Source organism: Rhea pennata, chromosome 2 (assembly GCF_028389875.1).
Source record: "Rhea pennata isolate bPtePen1 chromosome 2, bPtePen1.pri, whole genome shotgun sequence".
Lineage (NCBI taxonomy): Eukaryota > Metazoa > Chordata > Aves > Rheiformes > Rheidae > Rhea > Rhea pennata.
The window spans coordinates 48,150,184-48,167,457 of NC_084664.1; the positions used below are offsets into that span (position 1 = coordinate 48,150,184).

The window sequence follows — 17,274 nt, forward strand, 5'->3', positions numbered from 1 at the left end:
CTGACCTCCCTCTGACTTACGCATATGATTTTCACACGTTATCTCAACTCATTTCAAGACATCCTCTTGACTGCTCAGATGAGAATAAGAAGGTTAAATACTGAGCTGGATACTTCAACAGAGAGGTAAGTAAACCTGGAAAAGCTGAAATCAGTAAGAATCCCTTAAAAATACCACTTTCTAAAAATATCAGGGAATTATTTCTGTTTGTGTTCTCAGGATATACTGATACACATATTAAACTCCCCAAACTTATGAAAATACTGGATAAGTATTTTCCTCCATCAGAGGAAAGCTTTAAATAATTTAAAAGCAGCTTATACCAGAGAGAAGAAAAAAATCTTTCATGTTCGTTGACCAACCTCCACATGCTGCATTACATAAAACTCCGTTCCAATGACAGAAACATCACTGCAGTACAACAGGGGCTCGGGGACTGGAAATCCAGCTGAAAATAAGGCTTTCTGCACACGATATTCTCTATCAACCTGAATGAGATACAGAAACTTAGGTTCTGTTAAAAGTTCACAAACATAAATCATTACTTTACCGAGTACAGTGAATAACAATACAACCTCTTAAATGCTTAGTTATGCACGTAGCACAGAAAACTTGAAACGATCTCATTAATTCATTGCATTTCTAGACAAATGCTCCATAATCACTGAAATATGCTCTGCACCATCATTTATAGGGCTTAAACACTTACAATAAAAAGTGTTTGGAACTTGTCAAAGAACGTTTAGTTACCTTGTGAGCTTTTGGTAAGAGAGGACCGTGAGGCTTCTTCCTTAGTACGTAAGCCTGCCCATCCTTCTGGAGATAAAAGGTTGGATTTGACTGGCCTGAGCTATAAGTAAGAATATTTAAATTACTTATGAATTCAAGTTTGCAAAGCACTGTGACTTGGTCTGAACAAAATGGTGAGACACACAAAACAGTTCTTCTCAAGAGTTTTCTTTCAAACATAATCTTACAAGGATGCTAGTAATAGCCTACAAAGTTGGATGTTCTATCGCCACATATAAGAAAGGTGTCTTCTTTCACCGTGGAAAAGTCACAATTACACAATTTGTTCTCTTGTGAAAGAAAGCAAACCTTCTCCCCTCTCCCCAAAAGACATCATGAATGCTTTCAAGATCTGCAGTGGATGGATGGTATTAACCTTAAAGCTACCCAATTTGGAAGAAGTTAAATAGAGCAGAATTCACACTAACCCATAATTGTATTCTTCCTGTTGGTGAGCTGCAGTTTCACCATGCAAATATAGAGAATGTTCTCGAAATAACTGATGAACTGTAGTCCAAGTCACACTGAATGTCAGCCTATTCATCTGTTTACATACATAAGGCACTGCCTAAAGCAGCTCTGAAGTTTTAAAGAATGAATGTTGCAGTAACAAAGAATTATAGAAATTAGACCTTTCTCCACATATACAGGTAAAGAGAAGAACATTCTAGATAAACCCTTCATGACACCTTGATTCTCATTTTCCTCAAAGCTGAGGAAAATGAGCTAATCCTTATGCTGCCTTGTCATTCTAGATTATTTATAAGAACCATTCTGAGCTAGTCCAGTAAAAGATTAGAGAACTCGGAAAATCAAAGTCAAGCAAGCTTTTGACCTCATGCTCCCTAGGAGACTTCTGTTTTTGCTGAGCCAGCCAGAGGACGGTCTGTATAAGAGTTTAGCAGGAGCACCCTGCAGATAAATACTCTACTAGGCACAATGAAGTTTCGGATTGATTGAAGCCTTCAGGTACAACCACAAGATAAATAAATCAGTAAAAACATAAATGCTGACAATTTATTAGCAGTTTACTATTACGTGCTCTCCTGAGGTCCCTCCTAAAGTCTCTTGGATCAAAGTACATGTGAAGATTTGGGTAAAGCTAAGGATTCAATAGATGTTTTAGATGCGTATCAGAAGACAACGAAAAATATCTATGGTGCTTAGAGATGGCTGAAGATAAAGCAGGTGGGATCACAGAAATTAAAATGTATTTTCAGAATCACTTATCTTCCTAATAGCTTCTGGTCTGAAGTCACATAACTTATTTGCTAAACCCAAAGTAACTACATGTGCTCTGAAACAGGGTTTTGGATCCGAGTGAGTACCTCACAGCTGCAACACACTGCTCTCTGGGCGTTAATGAGAATCTCAGCACAGTGCAGTGCTGTTCACATGCATCCGGTTTTTTTAATTGATCTCTGAAGCTGTTTATGCACTTCTGAACGTTATTACTTGTTGAGCAACTAAAAAGCAAGCAGATAAGCCATGGCCGATAAGCAGGTGAGAGGCACTGAAACAGTCACACGTGTACTTAGGCAGAGTGAACCGCGCAGGGCTTTTGCGAAGAGAGGAAAGTCCGCGCAAGCCACCCTTGCTTGCACTGACGCACCGCCAGCGCCGGGCCCATCGCCTCCGCCACGGCGGACTCTGACCTCTCCGGCGCTGCAAACGGCCATCCCTGACCCCCGCCCGGCGGGGCGCCAACGGCCGCCAACGGCTGCCCGCGAGCCGCCGCCGCCCGCCCCGCCGGCGACCTCGGGGCAGCAGAGCGGCCCGGCCCTCACCTGTACTGCCGGACGGCCAGCGCCGCGGCGGGCCGCCGGGGGAAGCCGGGCAGGTGGCGGCAGAGGTAGCGCTCCAAGCTGCCCTGGTCGAAGCGGTGCGGCGGCCGCACGTCCGTGGTGCCGCGCTCCGCCGCCATCGCGCGGGGCGGCCCCGGCCCCGGCCCCGGCCTCGGCCCCGCCCCGCCGCGCGTCGCCGGGGCAACCGCCGCCGCCTCGGTCCGCCCAGGAAAGCGGCTCCCCGCCGCCAGGCCGACGGGGTCCCGAGCGGCTGCCGCCGGGCGGTGGTTACCCGCCCGCGCGGAGACTGCGGCGGTTTGCGCCCGCCCCGGGCGCCACGCCGCTCCCTTGCCGCCGCCGGGGCTCGCAGCTGGCCAGCCGGCGTGGCTGCGGCCCTCGGTCACCGCCAAGGCCCGCCCGGAACGCTGCCCGCGGGGCCGGCGCGCGCAGGGGCCGGCGCGCCGCGGTCTCCCGGAAGTTCCGCCGGGGAGGGCGGACGTGTCGCTGCGGAGCCGCCGCCGCCGCCATGGCGGAGCGGAGCCGGCTGGAGCGGCGCGTGCGGGAGCTGGAGGCGGAGCTGGCGCGCGCGATGGGCGGGCGGCCGCCGGCGCGGGCCCCCGTCGAGAACATGAGCGCCGAGGTGACGGACTCCAACCCGTACAGGTGCTGCCGCCGCGGAGCCTCGGCCGGGGGCGGAGGCTGCGGGGTCCCGGCCGGGCCGCTGCGGAGGCGGCGAGAAAACCTGGCCGGCTGAACGGTTAAAGCTGCAAGAGAGGGCCGGGCCGGGCCGGGCCGGGCCAGGCCGGGCCAGGCCAGGCCAGGCCAGGCCAGGCCAGGCCAGGGCGGCCGTTGCTTGAGGCCTTCCTCTCCTTCCTCCTTTGCTTCCTTTAAAGCTTGTTTTACAGGGGGTCTTGAGCATCTGGGATCCAATTTCACTGATGTTGTTTACACTGGAAAAAAAAAAAAAAAAAAAAAAAAAAAAGGCGTCCGAGCTTCTGCAGTCGTTGGTGTTGCTATTAGGGAGATACCTACAATGTTGTTTAGACTGTGTCTAGCTGGCAGTCCTAACTGCTGTGAGAACTGCAGGCTTGAGTTTGTTGTTTGGATGACTTATCTTTAAAATAAGTATGATTTTAAATATCTGAAAAGGAAAATTACAGTTAGAAGCCTTTTGATGAAGCTATTGCTTTTTTCCTTTGTAGCCGTCTGATGGCGTTAAAAAGAATGGGAATAGTCAAGGACTATGAGGTAGGACTGTATTTGCATTAAAACAACTTTTTTTTCCCTCTCTTATTGGATCACATTTGACGTACTGATTGGTGGTTTATTTCTTCATACAGAAAATCCGTACCTTTACGGTTGCGATAGTGGGTGTAGGTGGAGTTGGCAGTGTAACTGCTGAAATGTTGACAAGATGTGGCATTGGTAAGGTAATGACTTTTTTTTTTCCTTTTATTCCTTCATAGTGGTTCAGGTTAGTTCTCTCTATAAAGAGATAGATAAGATTTCCCTTAGTTGATTTTGTTCCAATAAAAGTATCTTGAAGCAAGTGCTCAAGAACAGCATGTAGACGACATGAATGGTCTTGATGTCTGTCTTATGCTAGTAAAAATGACTTATGTAGGGCTTCGTTCTGTGTCACATGGATGATTTTTGTTTGGATGCTTGTCTTCTCTGTGCCCTCTTAGAAGTCCATCTGTCTTTTAATGTTCATCATATGGGATTATTGCAATGGGAAAACAAAGAGAAAAAGGAGAACTTGCAAAGACCAAATCCTGCATTTTGAAGAAAAAGGCGATATCAACAGAACTGAAGGGCAGTAAATTTCAAACAGACAGTTTTGTCACAAAACTCAGTTTAACGTGAAATTCTTAGTGGCTAAAAATGAAACATTAGAGGCTTTCTCTGAAGGAGTGTTTGTTGTAGGTCAGCATCTTGGGCCTAGGAAAAGACACTAGACTACTAGTTCAGAATTTAGAATAATCTATTAGTGTCAGTGAATTATCCAATTATCTTAAGTGCCTTGAAATACATGCCAAGATACAAATAAAAGAAATTACATATTTCCAGTTAATGTCATAATGACAAGTAGGAATATGAGAACACAAGATGATCATATTAGTGTCCATGTAGATAATCTCTTGAATATTCTACCTAGTTTAGAACAAATTAACAAACTGCTTTATATTAATCGTAATTTTCACGACTAAAAAGTTAGAATTCAGTCCTACAATCAGCACTTACTACAATTTGTAATTTATTATAAATTTTATAGTATATATCATATGTATATATAATTATTATAGTTCTTAGAATTCAGCACTTACAACATTGGTAACTTTTTATATATGAACCGGATGGGACTGCAGTTTTGGGGGTTTTGCTGATTATTATTTTCCTTCCAAGGATGAGTTTTGTTATTTAAAATGGCTTACCATAGTGCTTTCGTTGCAGAATCTTTAGGAAGTCACATGTGTTGTTATAACCTTTGTTGTAGCTGCTTCTGTTTGATTATGACAAAGTGGAATTGGCAAACATGAACAGACTCTTCTTCCAGCCTCATCAAGCTGGATTAAGTAAAGTGCAGGCAGCAGAGCATACTTTGAGGTATGTATTTAGAAAAGTGGGTATCAAAATGTATTTACCCAGGATACTATTATGCAGGTGATTAGAAGTGAAATACCTGTTGCTAAAGTGGCATGGTCTAATTTAGAAATTTGGATATAGAACAGCAGTGGAAATGGTTGGTACTTTTTGCCAGTACAAAAGCATCATTGAACATTAATGTAAATGTACTTTTTAAGTATAGTTAATTTTGCTTAGAAGATTGTTATACCATTTTAGTATGCTTTTCTTCTCATCTAATCTGTGAATTTTTGTCCATTTGGGCATATTAGACTTCAGACTGGAAGTTTAAGACTAGCAACACTTGTGAAGTTAGGAAATAGGGTGCAAGTTACTCTTGTATTTATTAGCATTGACTCATTTTGTTTCCTTTATAAGGAATATTAACCCTGATGTTCAGTTTGAAGTGCATAACTACAACATCACGACACTGGACAACTTTCAACATTTCATGGATAGAATAAGGTAAAATCTGTCAACAAAAGGAGTGCTAACTTCTGCTGGTGTTTGATTCTAAATACAGTCTCAATTTTCATTGAAATTTTTTTCTAATTTAGTAACTTTTAACTGAAAACCAGTGGGAAATACATGTATATGAAGACACATTTCTGCGTAGTCCTTGAGAGACTGTTAAAGAACATTTATGTTTGCTGTAAAGTAGGAATACATTGTATTAGTGCGTCTTTAGATTTCCAATGAAATTTTGTTAAGCTATGAGTCATGTTGGCTTTTCCATTACAGTGCAACAAATCACATTTTGTCTGCTCTAGTAGTTTGAGGTACACTTCATAGTATAAAGAAAGAAAGTAGTTATTAGTGTATCTCACAGGTGAGTTCTGAAATAAGTTTTTCTTATTTGCAGGTGTATTGTACAAAGATAAACTATTTGCCCTAGTATTTTGTACTGCATTTTTTTCACTTGAGAGAGATGCGAGTGTATACTATATAAAACTTCCCTTAATCTAAAGTGCCCATGTATTGGAATTCCAGCTTCAGTGTGCTGCTGTTCCTGGCAGCTGTTTTACTGCTGAAATACAGTGCTAGTTGTGCAAATGCAAAAGAAGGTACAAGTTTTATAAATATACTTCCTGTGTATTTCTCTAATCTAAAGATGCATATTGATTGTCATGTTGGTATTTTGGTCCACTAGCAATTTCATGCAAACTTCAATATTTATTTCAGTAACGGTGCACTAGAGGAAGGGAAGCCTGTCGATCTTGTTCTAAGCTGCGTGGACAACTTTGAAGCTCGCATGGCAATTAACACAGTAAGGGCATCTCTAGGGCATGCTTGGACTCTTGATAAGTTTGTGGAGGAAGTATTTTTCTTCCACAATAGTTGGAAATTGTATGGACTAGAGAAAAGACAGGACCTTACCAAGAATCTTTTGAGAAGGTTTCTCCTCATGTTTCTTTAACTTAATCTGAGGCTTTATCCAGTTCTTGTAAAACACAATCTGTGTGGATAAGTACAACTGCAGTCTTTTAAGTGGTCTTTTAAATGCCTAGCAGATAACGTTTAGTAAAGGAGTAAGTGTTGTAAATCCTCTCTGAATTTCAAAATTATTTTCTTTTTATGAAGGCAGTATCAAAGCCTAGCATGTTGAATCTTGTAAGCCTCCTTAAAACCATGTATATCTAATTGTGCACTTCACATGACTTTTAACATATTAAAAATGTTTTAAGGTTGTGCACCTAATCACACTGTTTTTCTTTACAGTAGCACCCAGTGCAGAATAGTATGCAAAATGCATGTTTTCTGTTACCATTCAGCTGTTCTACAAATTATATACACCAAATATGCGCAGACATGCTGTCTCCATGCCACTAAAAGTATGAGGATGTAGTGCATCCAGTTAGCTTTGGGAGTAATGGGATTTCTAATGGCCTGTATCATTCAATAGTCTATGTTTTAACAGGTCTTCATGCAAGCACAAAGGCCTAGCTTCATGAGGACAACTTCAATTTGTCCTTTCGTTTTTACTCTTACAATTTCTTTCTTGCCTTTTCTGTTCTTCCTCTTGACTAATGATCTTCTAGCTTTAAGACAGAAAGGCTGTATGTTTAATCAGTTTCAATTTACAGCTTATTTTTCCATTAAACTTCCGCATCATTAATGTGTGCGTTTCTGGCTTTTTTAAGGCCTGTAATGAACTTGGACAAATCTGGATGGAATCTGGAGTGAGTGAAAATGCAGTGTCAGGACATATACAGCTGATCATACCTGGTGAATCTGCTTGTTTTGCGGTATGCAATGCTCCACAGGACTGGATTTTTTTTTTTTCTTTTTAAAATGGGACTGGGAGTATGAAGACAGCTGGCTAGCAAATGTGATCCTGGCACAGCTGATGGGAGTAGCTTAAAATACGGTGTTCGTGTGATCTGTGTTTTTTAATGCATTTTTAAAATTGCATTTCATTATTTCCCACAGTGTGCTCCTCCACTTGTAGTTGCTGCAAATATTGATGAGAAAACATTGAAACGAGAAGGAGTTTGTGCAGCTAGTCTTCCTACCACTATGGGTGTTGTGGCAGGAATTCTTGTACAGAATGTTCTGAAGTAAGTGACCGAGTTGCTGCTGCTCAGTGTGTATAGCACTATGGTATGAAGAACTCTGAAGAGATCTTTCATAATGATTAGTCTGATTCTTTTTAAATATCTGTGGCTTATTTCCTAAAGGTATTGGTATTATTAGACAGGACTGAAATATATACTGCTAGCATCACCAAAGTCTTTATTTTGGCATTGCTATTTTTAATAGCATTTTTCAGGGCAAGGAAAGATCTTAAGGGTTTGCCTAAGACTTGTTACTGTGTACACACACAGGTTTGTGTTTTTTTCCTCTTAGTTTCTGTATTTAAACAAGCTCCCATTTGACATCATTGACCTATAGGCTAACTTGCTTTTGAAATTTTGTACATGAACAAAGAAACAATTTTTCTTGCAGCCTTGGTATTATAAAAATCTGAGGTGAAACAAGAATAGTTACACAGCAATATGAAATATTTTATTGTTTTTCAAAACTACTGTCACACGACTTCTGGTGTTTAAAAAATAGTCATCTCCTTGCAGGGAAAATTTTTGAACAATTTTTTTTGTTTGTTTTATTCAGTTTCAAAACGATCCATCATTTTTTCCCAGCATCTTATTATCAAAACTTACCAATTCCATGCAGGATGTTTTCTTCAGTTCTCTCAGTGCTTAAATTTTGGAAGTGGTTGGATGCAGTATTCAAAGTTCTGTTTAGATATATTTAGAGAATAGGATCTTATCTTGTTTAGCCAATTTTTAGCTTCAGCTTGGTTTTGTCAGAGTTGTCCAAAAATTTCTAGTTTCTATGTTTGCAATTATGCCTGTATACAACAAAACTTTGTTTTCAGTTGTGCAGACAAGTATTGCATAGAATTGCATAGCAATTTTCAGAGACAGTAGCTGACTTACTCTCATACAAACACATCAACGCCTATTCTGTATTGATGCAGCTATGCTGTTGTCAGTAACTCAAGTGACCACAGCTTCTTTTAGGACAATTGCAGTAGCTTTTTACTACTACACTTACTGTCAGTGGTATGAATGTGCACTCTAGAAGCTCTTTGGGGGGAGAGAGAAAAAAAAAAAAAAAGGATTGCCTGAACAATTGAACTCTTACGTTTGCATTTGTATATAAGGACCTGCTTTCTCATTTTGTTTTTCTAGATATTTACTGAATTTTGGCACCGTGAGTTATTATCTTGGTTACAACGCAATGCAGGATTTCTTTCCAACTATGGCTATGAAACCAAACCCACAATGCAGTGACCAAAATTGCAGAAAACAGCAGGAAAATTATAAGGTAAAAATGGTCTTACGCTTTAGTAAAGTCTTGAGAACAAAGCCAGCTATGAAATGGTAGTAAAAGAAAACTGTCATCGCTACTTCAGTTTTCAGTGGCCTTATCTTTGCATGATTACGTGAATTTCTAAAAATACTTACAGTTATCTTAAAGGTAGGCCAAATGACTTGCATACAGTTGCATCGGATAAAGATGTTTTCTGCAGTAATCGCTCACCTTTCTGGTAGTCATATGTTACTATCTTTGACTGTTAAGGTTTTTTTATTTTCTTTTTGCTTGTACTTTGCCTTTTTATGCCTAAGAAAGTTCTAAACTGACTGCATATATTAAATATTAAAATAATGGTGAATATTAAATTTTGCCTTTCTTGATCTTGTTGAAAATTGGCCTACTCTATATATTGTTTTTTGTGTATTCTTTCTTCAGAAGAAAGAAGCTGTGCAATCAAAACAAGAAGTAATCGAACAGGAAGAAGAAATAGTACATGAAGACAATGACTGGGGCAAGTAATCAACTGGAGACTAAATGATGTCACCAGTATCGAGTATTTCAATTATATTCTTCATTTTGAGTGAACACAGTATAGGGTACCTTTCACAATTCCTATTTTTGTACCTTACGTTGCTTGATTACTGCTGGCTTTGCAGTAGTTTTGATAGTAATGTTAACCCAAACCGATGATGCAGTTTTAGTATACTAAAGTATACTAAAGTGAGTAAGTAAACTCTTGAGTAGGCTCAAGAGTTAACAATGTTTAAAGTAGTTTCTCAGATGATGATCTGAAGATACGAAAATGTCAAAATATTTTTCATTAGATTGTGGGTACCTTTTAATACACAAAACAAGTCTTTGTTTTTGTCAAAATTTATTTGTATTTTCCTTCTAAATCTAAAGAGCATTTGTCATTTCTACCACCACTTATACTAAGGCTTCCTCATAGTTCTTTGTATTGCTCTGAAGACTTTAAATTTTAAAGAATTGTTCTTAAGAAACTGTAAGGACATTTTGTTTTATAAACATGTAAAGAATGCATACGCATGTTCTTTTTATTACATTATATAGAGAATAATCCTACCTTACCATTGGGAAAACTGTCCTCAGAATAAGATTTAATGTGAGAAAATAACGTTTAGTCCAGAAGTACAGCTCTTGCCCATAAGGTACCGGTATGAATAGTTTCATATATTCTAAAGGGAAACACTTCATGTTGATAATGGGGGTGAAGTAGTTAAAAGCAGAAAGATCTTCTATTTCAGAATTCCTGTATTTCGGAAAAGTAGCTGCAGTTTTTCTCTAACATATTGATTAAAGAACTTTCTTTTAATGGGGTTCTCAATCCTTTTTAATGCAAAGGCATCGAATTAGTATCAGAAATTTCAGAAGAGGAGCTGAGGGCTGCTTCTGGTCCAGTACCTGATCTTCCAGAAGGAATTACTGTAGCGTATACTATCCCAAACAAGGTAATATGCACTTCACTATTTATTGTTTTAGAATGCACTAATTTTTGAAGTATATTTTATACATTTAATTTACAATAGCTATCAGTTTGGGCACCATTTAAACCTAAAATAAAAATCTATCTTAAAAAATTCAGTAAAACTGTATCTCAGCCCATACCACCAGTGTTTTCTGTGATTCAGTCTCAATTGTTCTTCCGAAAAATAAATTTCTTTAAAGTTAGTGTGAATGTAGTTTTGAGGTGACAAAGTGAACATACTTCATATTTTGTGTTCTAGTTATAAGCAAGCATGATTATCTCAGCTGATATTTTAGTGACTAATATTTTATTACTATATTTGTATTTTAAAAGTATTATGTATTCAAAGTGAAATTAATGTATCTGGGGAACACAATTTGTATGTATTGCTACCAGAACATTCTAAATCCTAATCAGAATGGAGCATACCATTTGTAGACCACTTTGCTGTTAAATCACTGGAAGCTAACCTTACGATTGGGTTCTTGATTCTAAGAAAATGGCATTGCATAACTCAAATTTTGGGAGGGGGGTTTTTGTGTGCTATTTGTCTTGCTGATTTTTTTTCCTGTTACTAATAGGAGGAGAGTGCTGTAATTGAGGAAACAGTGGCAGAGTCTGAGGAAAGCCTAGAAGAACTCATGGCCAAAATGAAAAACATGTAGCAAAATGTATATTAAGTTTCTGGGAATTTGGATTGACATTGGATTATGAGGAAAAACAGACTTTTTTTCAGTGAAGCTTATCTTTGAACTTCTGATGAAATGGAACTGTTACTTGGGAAGAGACAAAGTTACCTTGTTTATTTCTGTATGCCTATTCACATGTCTTCAAAATACAAAAGTGCTATTGTAAGTTCTGTAACTTTTAACCTCTCAACGTTTCTAGGGTCCAGATATTCAGTGGAAAATTAAAGGTGATGGATAAACCATCAAAAGTAGGCATAGTGCATTATCTGCCATCTGATGTCATCAACTGAGCAGATAATATAGGACAAGTGAAACACGCACTTTGCCTGAGTGGAACTGAATAGGTCAGTGGCTGACAGTGCCTCACTCATTGCTGCTTCCAGTCTTCTATCCACGTGTACTAGTTACTTTTCACTGGTCTTTACTTAAATTCTTGGCATGGATTGTGCTGTGGTTATTTTTTTGTGAGTAAATGGAACATTTTAGCCTATTCATCACTGAGATGGAATATATTTTTAAATTTCTCTGGTTTTGTCAGTTTTACTACTGCATGTTCTTAAATAGCTGCATATATGTTTCCCTTGTGATCATGCTTTTGAGTATGCCTTAACAAGGCATGAGGGGTTTTTTGTTAGTAGATAATTGTGCTAGCTGACAGGGTATTAACAAGTCATCACTTCAGCTGGTAGATGATCCTTATGATGAAATCTGTAAGAATTACCCATAACACTGGAATACATAGGAGATTTTATCTCCCTTTGAAAATCTAAATATTTTATTTTTGCTCATTTCTAAAAGCTTAACTATAATTCTAAACCACACCCATCTGATGTGGTGTATTAGAGAAAATAACTAATCTGAGTTGCATATTAAAAGTTTCTAAAATTAGATGCTTTAAACTTTTAATGGTGCAGGTATCTTCAGTGCAGTATCTGAGTTATTGTATTTGTCTTGTAAATAACGTTAGTACAGTACTACTAACTTTTAAATTATCATGTATTAAACTGACCTGTAAAATATCCTGTAAATGTACACATTCTGTATTGCTAGTACCCTACAGATGACTAATATACTGGAAGTGCTGATTTAAGATATTTTTAACTGCTCTCGTTGTCTGTTGCAGAACTCTATTGCTATTTAGATTTGGCTTAGAAGAATGTACATTTCAGTCTCTAATGTAATGCAAGTATTTTCAACTTCTGCTGTTCAAAAGCCTTTTCAGAGCAGGATGGTACCAACACAAAACTGCCTAGTACATGATGGTAACAGTATCCAACTACTAATATTTTGAAGATGCTTCTGTTTCTTAGGGAGCTGAATGAACACTTGGTTAAAAATGTATTTCTAATTGCTGGGCTCTTAATAGTTACAAGCTTCAAAAATCTGTCTCCCCCATAGTTGATACTAGAGTGTATTTGAAGAAAAATAATCTGTGAAGCTACTGATGCTTTTTGGAGGGGAGATTTATTATACTATAAAACAGAAGATTTGATTTAGGTTGAGTTCAGTTCTGGAGAGACTAGATTTTAGAGATTTAACTGTACAGAGCAAGGGGAAATAAAACAGTGTGATCATTTAAAAAAAGTATGCTCTTGAACTGGCATCAAAGAGAGTCCAGAGCCCATCATTCCCGAGTCTGCATTAGCTTGATCCAAATGTCGATTTAAGTGTTATTTTTATTTCTTTGTGAGAGACTTTACCTTTGGGAACAATAAAAACAAGGCACACACTTTACTATGGAGATTCTGAAGCAAACGGTTGACTTATTTTTATGACAACTCAGTTAAGCTTGAGACTGGCTGTAGATATTACAGCTATCACATGATTTACAGCTTTACAATAGGCAACTGTTTACTTACAGTTTTATTTCATGTACAGTTTTAGGAGCAAACTCCTATGTTATCATCAGCACACTTCTGGAGCATGCAAAAGGGTTCTTGTATTACTTTCTCACTTTCAACTAATACACAAGAATTTGAAATAATTACAAAATAAGTTTGAGTGTACTAATGGTTAAAATTCAGTTTAGTACTGAACTTAAAATTAAGACATTTTTTCCCATTAAAAGGCATTTACAAAGATAATTGACTTGAAAACCTAATGGAAAATCTATGACTTTCTGTTGTGGCATAATAAACAGAGCACATTGCAACAATTAGTTGGGCTTTGTTCAGTTTTTTAGCAATCTTTAATAAAGTTTCAGTTCCTACAGTGCATCATGAATGTTATTGAGATGTTGGTATTCTGGCTGTATTATTAAATCTCCTTTGAATCTGAAGACTTCCTGTTTTGAGGTGGATTTTCCTGTACAGAAGTATTAAATATATTACAGTGTTTGGCTTACACTAGCTATACAAATTACTCTTATGTGTGTGAGGTAAAACAACAACCACATGAGCAACTGTCGGGAGAGCACAGTCGTGACCAGCAAGATCCTCCACTCTTGCTCACGATCATGCTTTCCATAAGAACTCTTCTTCAAGTTGTCAGGGAAAGCAAATTGCTCACTGTCTTTGCTCATGGACCACGAGTGGTTGCAAATTGCTACTTTTAAGGGACTGATTTTTCTTTCAAAAGTAACAGTGCACTTCACCTAGGGAAAAAAAGGGGAGTGAAGTAAATTAAGGAAAGAATAGTAACAATTTATGAGTCGGAAATCATTCAGTGGGGAAAGTTCAATAGGACACTGAAGGTTCTTCTTCACTTCAGCTATCAATGTGAAGGAAAACTGCTTAGGAGAGGAAGATACCATTATACATGTTAAAATCTGAGCAGCACTGACAGGCTAATCCAGGCACCTGCTACTGTGCAACACTGTCCTTGCTGGAGGAATTTATCAGGTATGAGAAGAGTAAGTAACCGGAACAAATACAGGCTTTTGATTAATGGAGAAGTGAGATGATTGGGGGGCTTGTTTGTTTCTTAACTCTGTAGGATTCCTGCAAAGGAACAAGCCCGTAAGGTAGTTGGAATACAATGCAAAACTTATGAGCAGAACTGTTTTCTGAAGTAAGAAAAAAAAAAAACAAAGCTAGTACAAACTGTAGACTGTGGCTATATTGCAATAGCTTCAAGTGCTCCTTTTGAGTATTTTTTTAAATAAGTATTTAATGTAAAAGATCAAGTTTGAGTTTGTATGTCTGTTTAGAACAATATGAAACTGGTAATTTGCTAAGTTATAGCCCTACCAAAACATTAAATCCTTTCTAATCAGAACAAAAGCTGAAAAGTTCATTTTAACTCTTAAAAAAACACAAAAAAAGATTGTGGAAGGTAAGTACCCCTTTGAGATAAGAGTCATTCGCAATTTCAAACCAGATCAAATATACATCCATTAGTTACATCTGAAATAATAGTGAGGTTTCAATTCATTTTTCACTTACATTCCTTTAAATACATATTTTAAAAGACTTTTTACAACAAAACTGATTCACAGGCTTACGCACTGAGTAAAAACATACTTCAGATTGATACTTCCAGGTGACCAGAATACTAAGTACATCCTGTAGACTTGAGTAGTATCTATTTATCTGAAGACAAATTATTCTGTATCAATGAGTTTTCTGGCTAATACAAACCTTCTTGTATTTTAAGGGATTAAATGAGATTAAATAGTGAAAATATCATCAGAGGATAAACAACAGGGAATCATGTTATACACATCTTCATTCTAGTTCCTCACTGGAAGTATTTCTACTAAGCATAGCTGAATCTGACATCCTTTGGAAAGCTTTAACTGTAGATGATGTTACATTTAAATATATTTTCTTCCCAGGGAAACCCTTTTTTTTTTCACAAGTCCCTTGAATATAAGCCTTCTTAAAGCTGAAACCAACTTGCAAGTAAAACTTTGGGTGGAACAGTAGTTAACTTTTTCAAAATTACTATCTATACAGAAACATCTTTAAAAACTCCTGAAAAGGCAGAAAAGGTTGTTGAAACGAAAAATACATAAGTAAGTGGCCTAAGCCAGGCCACTGGAACACAGAAATAAGAACTGTCACATAGAGTATATACAATTATTTCAACCTATCTTTGTGTTATAATCCTGGCTCTTGGCCTAAGAGGTGTCAAAGTACCATGTTTTTGGCATTAGCTATAACTTGAGCAATTAATTAATATGCATGTCTATATACAATGAAAGAAACTCACTTTGTACTATACAGTCCTTAAAGTTAACATGAAAGGATTTCAATCTTAAACGTGTTTTCCTTTTCATTCCGGAAGACAGGTTTAGGTCCCAAAATACTCTCTTATTCCAAGAAATATAGATCTTCTTAATATTTTTATGACTAACTTAAAATGTCAATAGAGACTACCTTTAAATTTGAGCAGCATTATATCACCTTTGTCCATGTTCCAGGAAAACATTTGGTGACAAAGCGCTTTTCAAACTGAATGTGTCTCCACTTGATGAATGACGGGAAGTTGCTTTTCCACCTATCAACAAAGTCTCTGCTTCTTTTATTTCCATAGCTCTCTTGTAAAGTTCAGCCGCCTTCTCAAAATCTCCCCCTTCATAGCTTTGGGAGAAGAGCAGAACAACACTGAAACAAACTAAAGAAATCTCTCAATTCACAGTCTGAAATGTGCACACTGCTACCAGCAAATGTAGTTAAGGCTCTCTGCTTCCTTAACAAACATGCAATTCTTGTACATTTTATCTACAAATTTTCATAGTAGTTCCCCCTTCACATGCCCAGAACTTTTTTACTTATAATCTTACCTAAGCACAGCCAAGTTCTTTAGAGTTTCTCCCACACGAGGATGCATATGACCAAAGCTGTCTTCATAAATCTTTAATGCGCGTTCATAAAGAGGTAAAGCTTCAACCTGCTTTTTCTTTGGTTAGTAGAAAGTTGTTTGTTAGAGAGCTATGTTACATTTGTCCTTTTTTCCACATACTATCAGTACATCCTAGATACAAATTCATACATATTCAACCAGAAAAGGTCTTCTGAGATTTTTTTCTGAACTATTGTTGACAGATGATGATGATGATTGAGACTGTCAAAGCAATTCAATTTATTAGGGGCTGAACTTCTTAGGCAGCTTTGAAAATTTCAGCCTACATACCTGACTGTTTTATCAAATGCTCTTTAAGCATTTCACCTGAACTAGCTTTAATCTCTGCTTAAATCAGATAGACTACAAGAAAGTGGAAAACAAGAAAACAACCTACAGCTTGCTCCCACTGATGCTAAGTAAGGAACCGGGCAACAGGCTGATTACATTTTCTCAAATCTCATGTTAATGTAGACTACAAAGTCAACTGGTGTAGCTAGCTCAGATTTTTAGTTACACAGAGTTATAGCTGATAAAGGTGGGCACTTGTCATTCATGGACATGTATTTCAATGGGTAACATTTCCCACTGAGCCAGTGGTGTAGCTGTCCTCCATCACACTGGGAGTACTGTTGTACTGAGGGAAGTACTACATTCTAGCTGTAGTCTTAAAATGACGTGGGAAACTGTGAATACTTTAAAGAGCATTAGCCCAAGCGTCCTTCTGCAATGTCAGTCACAGCAATTACCTATTGCCTGCATACATTTTCCTTGCTTGTTGGAACCTAAGAATTGGCAAGTCCTATAAGGAGTTCTCTTTTAAATGCAATTGCATTCCTTTGCTATCATTTAGGCGCACTCATAAAAAAAGGCATTAGATAAGAATAATAAACATGTAGGACATGAAGAACTTACCATCTGACAATAAAGAACAGCAAGATTCACCAAAGCAGTAGCTACACTAGGGTGTTTTGGGCCAAATGATTTCTGTCGAATTTCAACAGCTAGTTCATACAGAGGAACAGCCTTGTCAAGTTTTCCCTAGAAAATAACCGACAAAAAATGATTCTGCTATCTTGGTATGCCAAAATGGTAACACTAAAATCTTTTTACAATGAAAAGCCTGGAGAAGTTGAAATTATTTCCAGAAGAAGGGTTTAATTTGGGTCAACTCATAGTTATATTCAGCACAGATTTGTTGTTGTGAATATTAGAATCTGTTTTGCAAAAAGTTATTGAGTATATTCAATCTTAATGAAATCCTTACATCTAAATTAAAATAATTTCGTATGCT

The 17,274-nt window shown here is 38.0% G+C and overlaps 3 protein-coding genes across 4 annotated transcripts in view; 1 reads left to right on the forward strand and 2 right to left on the reverse strand.

Annotated features, from left to right (window-relative positions):
- Nucleotides 1-2,727, reverse strand: part of ACAD11 (acyl-CoA dehydrogenase family member 11) — a 36,982-nt gene extending 34,255 nt beyond the window's left edge. The window contains exons 1-3 of the mRNA XM_062569421.1: nucleotides 2,577-2,727; nucleotides 751-850; nucleotides 363-488 (exon numbers count right to left, since the gene is read on the reverse strand). Coding sequence (XP_062425405.1) covers nucleotides 363-488; nucleotides 751-850; nucleotides 2,577-2,713 — 363 coding nt within the window. The 5' untranslated portion in view covers nucleotides 2,714-2,727. The remainder of the gene's footprint in view (nucleotides 1-362; nucleotides 489-750; nucleotides 851-2,576) is intronic.
- Nucleotides 2,728-3,089: 362 nt separating this feature from the next.
- On the forward strand, nucleotides 3,090-13,427 carry UBA5 (ubiquitin like modifier activating enzyme 5). Of its 2 annotated transcripts, XM_062569426.1 has the most exons (12): nucleotides 3,090-3,236; nucleotides 3,776-3,821; nucleotides 3,914-4,003; nucleotides 5,071-5,180; nucleotides 5,577-5,663; nucleotides 6,381-6,465; nucleotides 7,340-7,444; nucleotides 7,629-7,756; nucleotides 8,894-9,029; nucleotides 9,456-9,531; nucleotides 10,383-10,489; nucleotides 11,088-13,427. In XM_062569426.1, the coding sequence occupies exons 1-12, from the start codon at nucleotides 3,100-3,102 to the stop codon at nucleotides 11,169-11,171; spliced, it is 1,191 nt and encodes a 396-aa protein (XP_062425410.1). In that variant the 5' UTR covers nucleotides 3,090-3,099; the 3' UTR covers nucleotides 11,172-13,427. The 2 variants fall into 2 exon arrangements, with proteins under 2 accessions (XP_062425410.1, XP_062425411.1); XM_062569427.1 differs by lacking the exons at nucleotides 3,090-3,236; nucleotides 3,776-3,821 and having other exon boundaries at nucleotides 3,912-3,998.
- Nucleotides 12,926-17,274, reverse strand: part of NPHP3 (nephrocystin 3) — a 30,546-nt gene continuing 26,197 nt past the window's right edge. Inside the window, exons 25-27 of the mRNA XM_062569425.1 lie at nucleotides 16,896-17,021; nucleotides 15,922-16,037; nucleotides 12,926-15,718 (exon numbers count right to left, since the gene is read on the reverse strand). Of these exons, the coding sequence (XP_062425409.1) occupies nucleotides 15,538-15,718; nucleotides 15,922-16,037; nucleotides 16,896-17,021 (423 nt within the window). The 3' untranslated portion in view covers nucleotides 12,926-15,537. The remainder of the gene's footprint in view (nucleotides 15,719-15,921; nucleotides 16,038-16,895; nucleotides 17,022-17,274) is intronic.

Coding starts and splice junctions, on each gene's coding strand:
- UBA5 (XM_062569426.1), top strand. CDS start 3,100: ATGGCGGAGCGGAGCCGGCTGGAGCGGCGCGTGCGGGAGCTGGAGGCG. Junction 3,237..3,775: donor ACGGACTCCAACCCGTACAG/GTGCTGCCGCCG, acceptor TTTCCTTTGTAG/CCGTCTGATGGCGTTAAAAA. Junction 5,181..5,576: donor GCAGCAGAGCATACTTTGAG/GTATGTATTTAG, acceptor TTCCTTTATAAG/GAATATTAACCCTGATGTTC.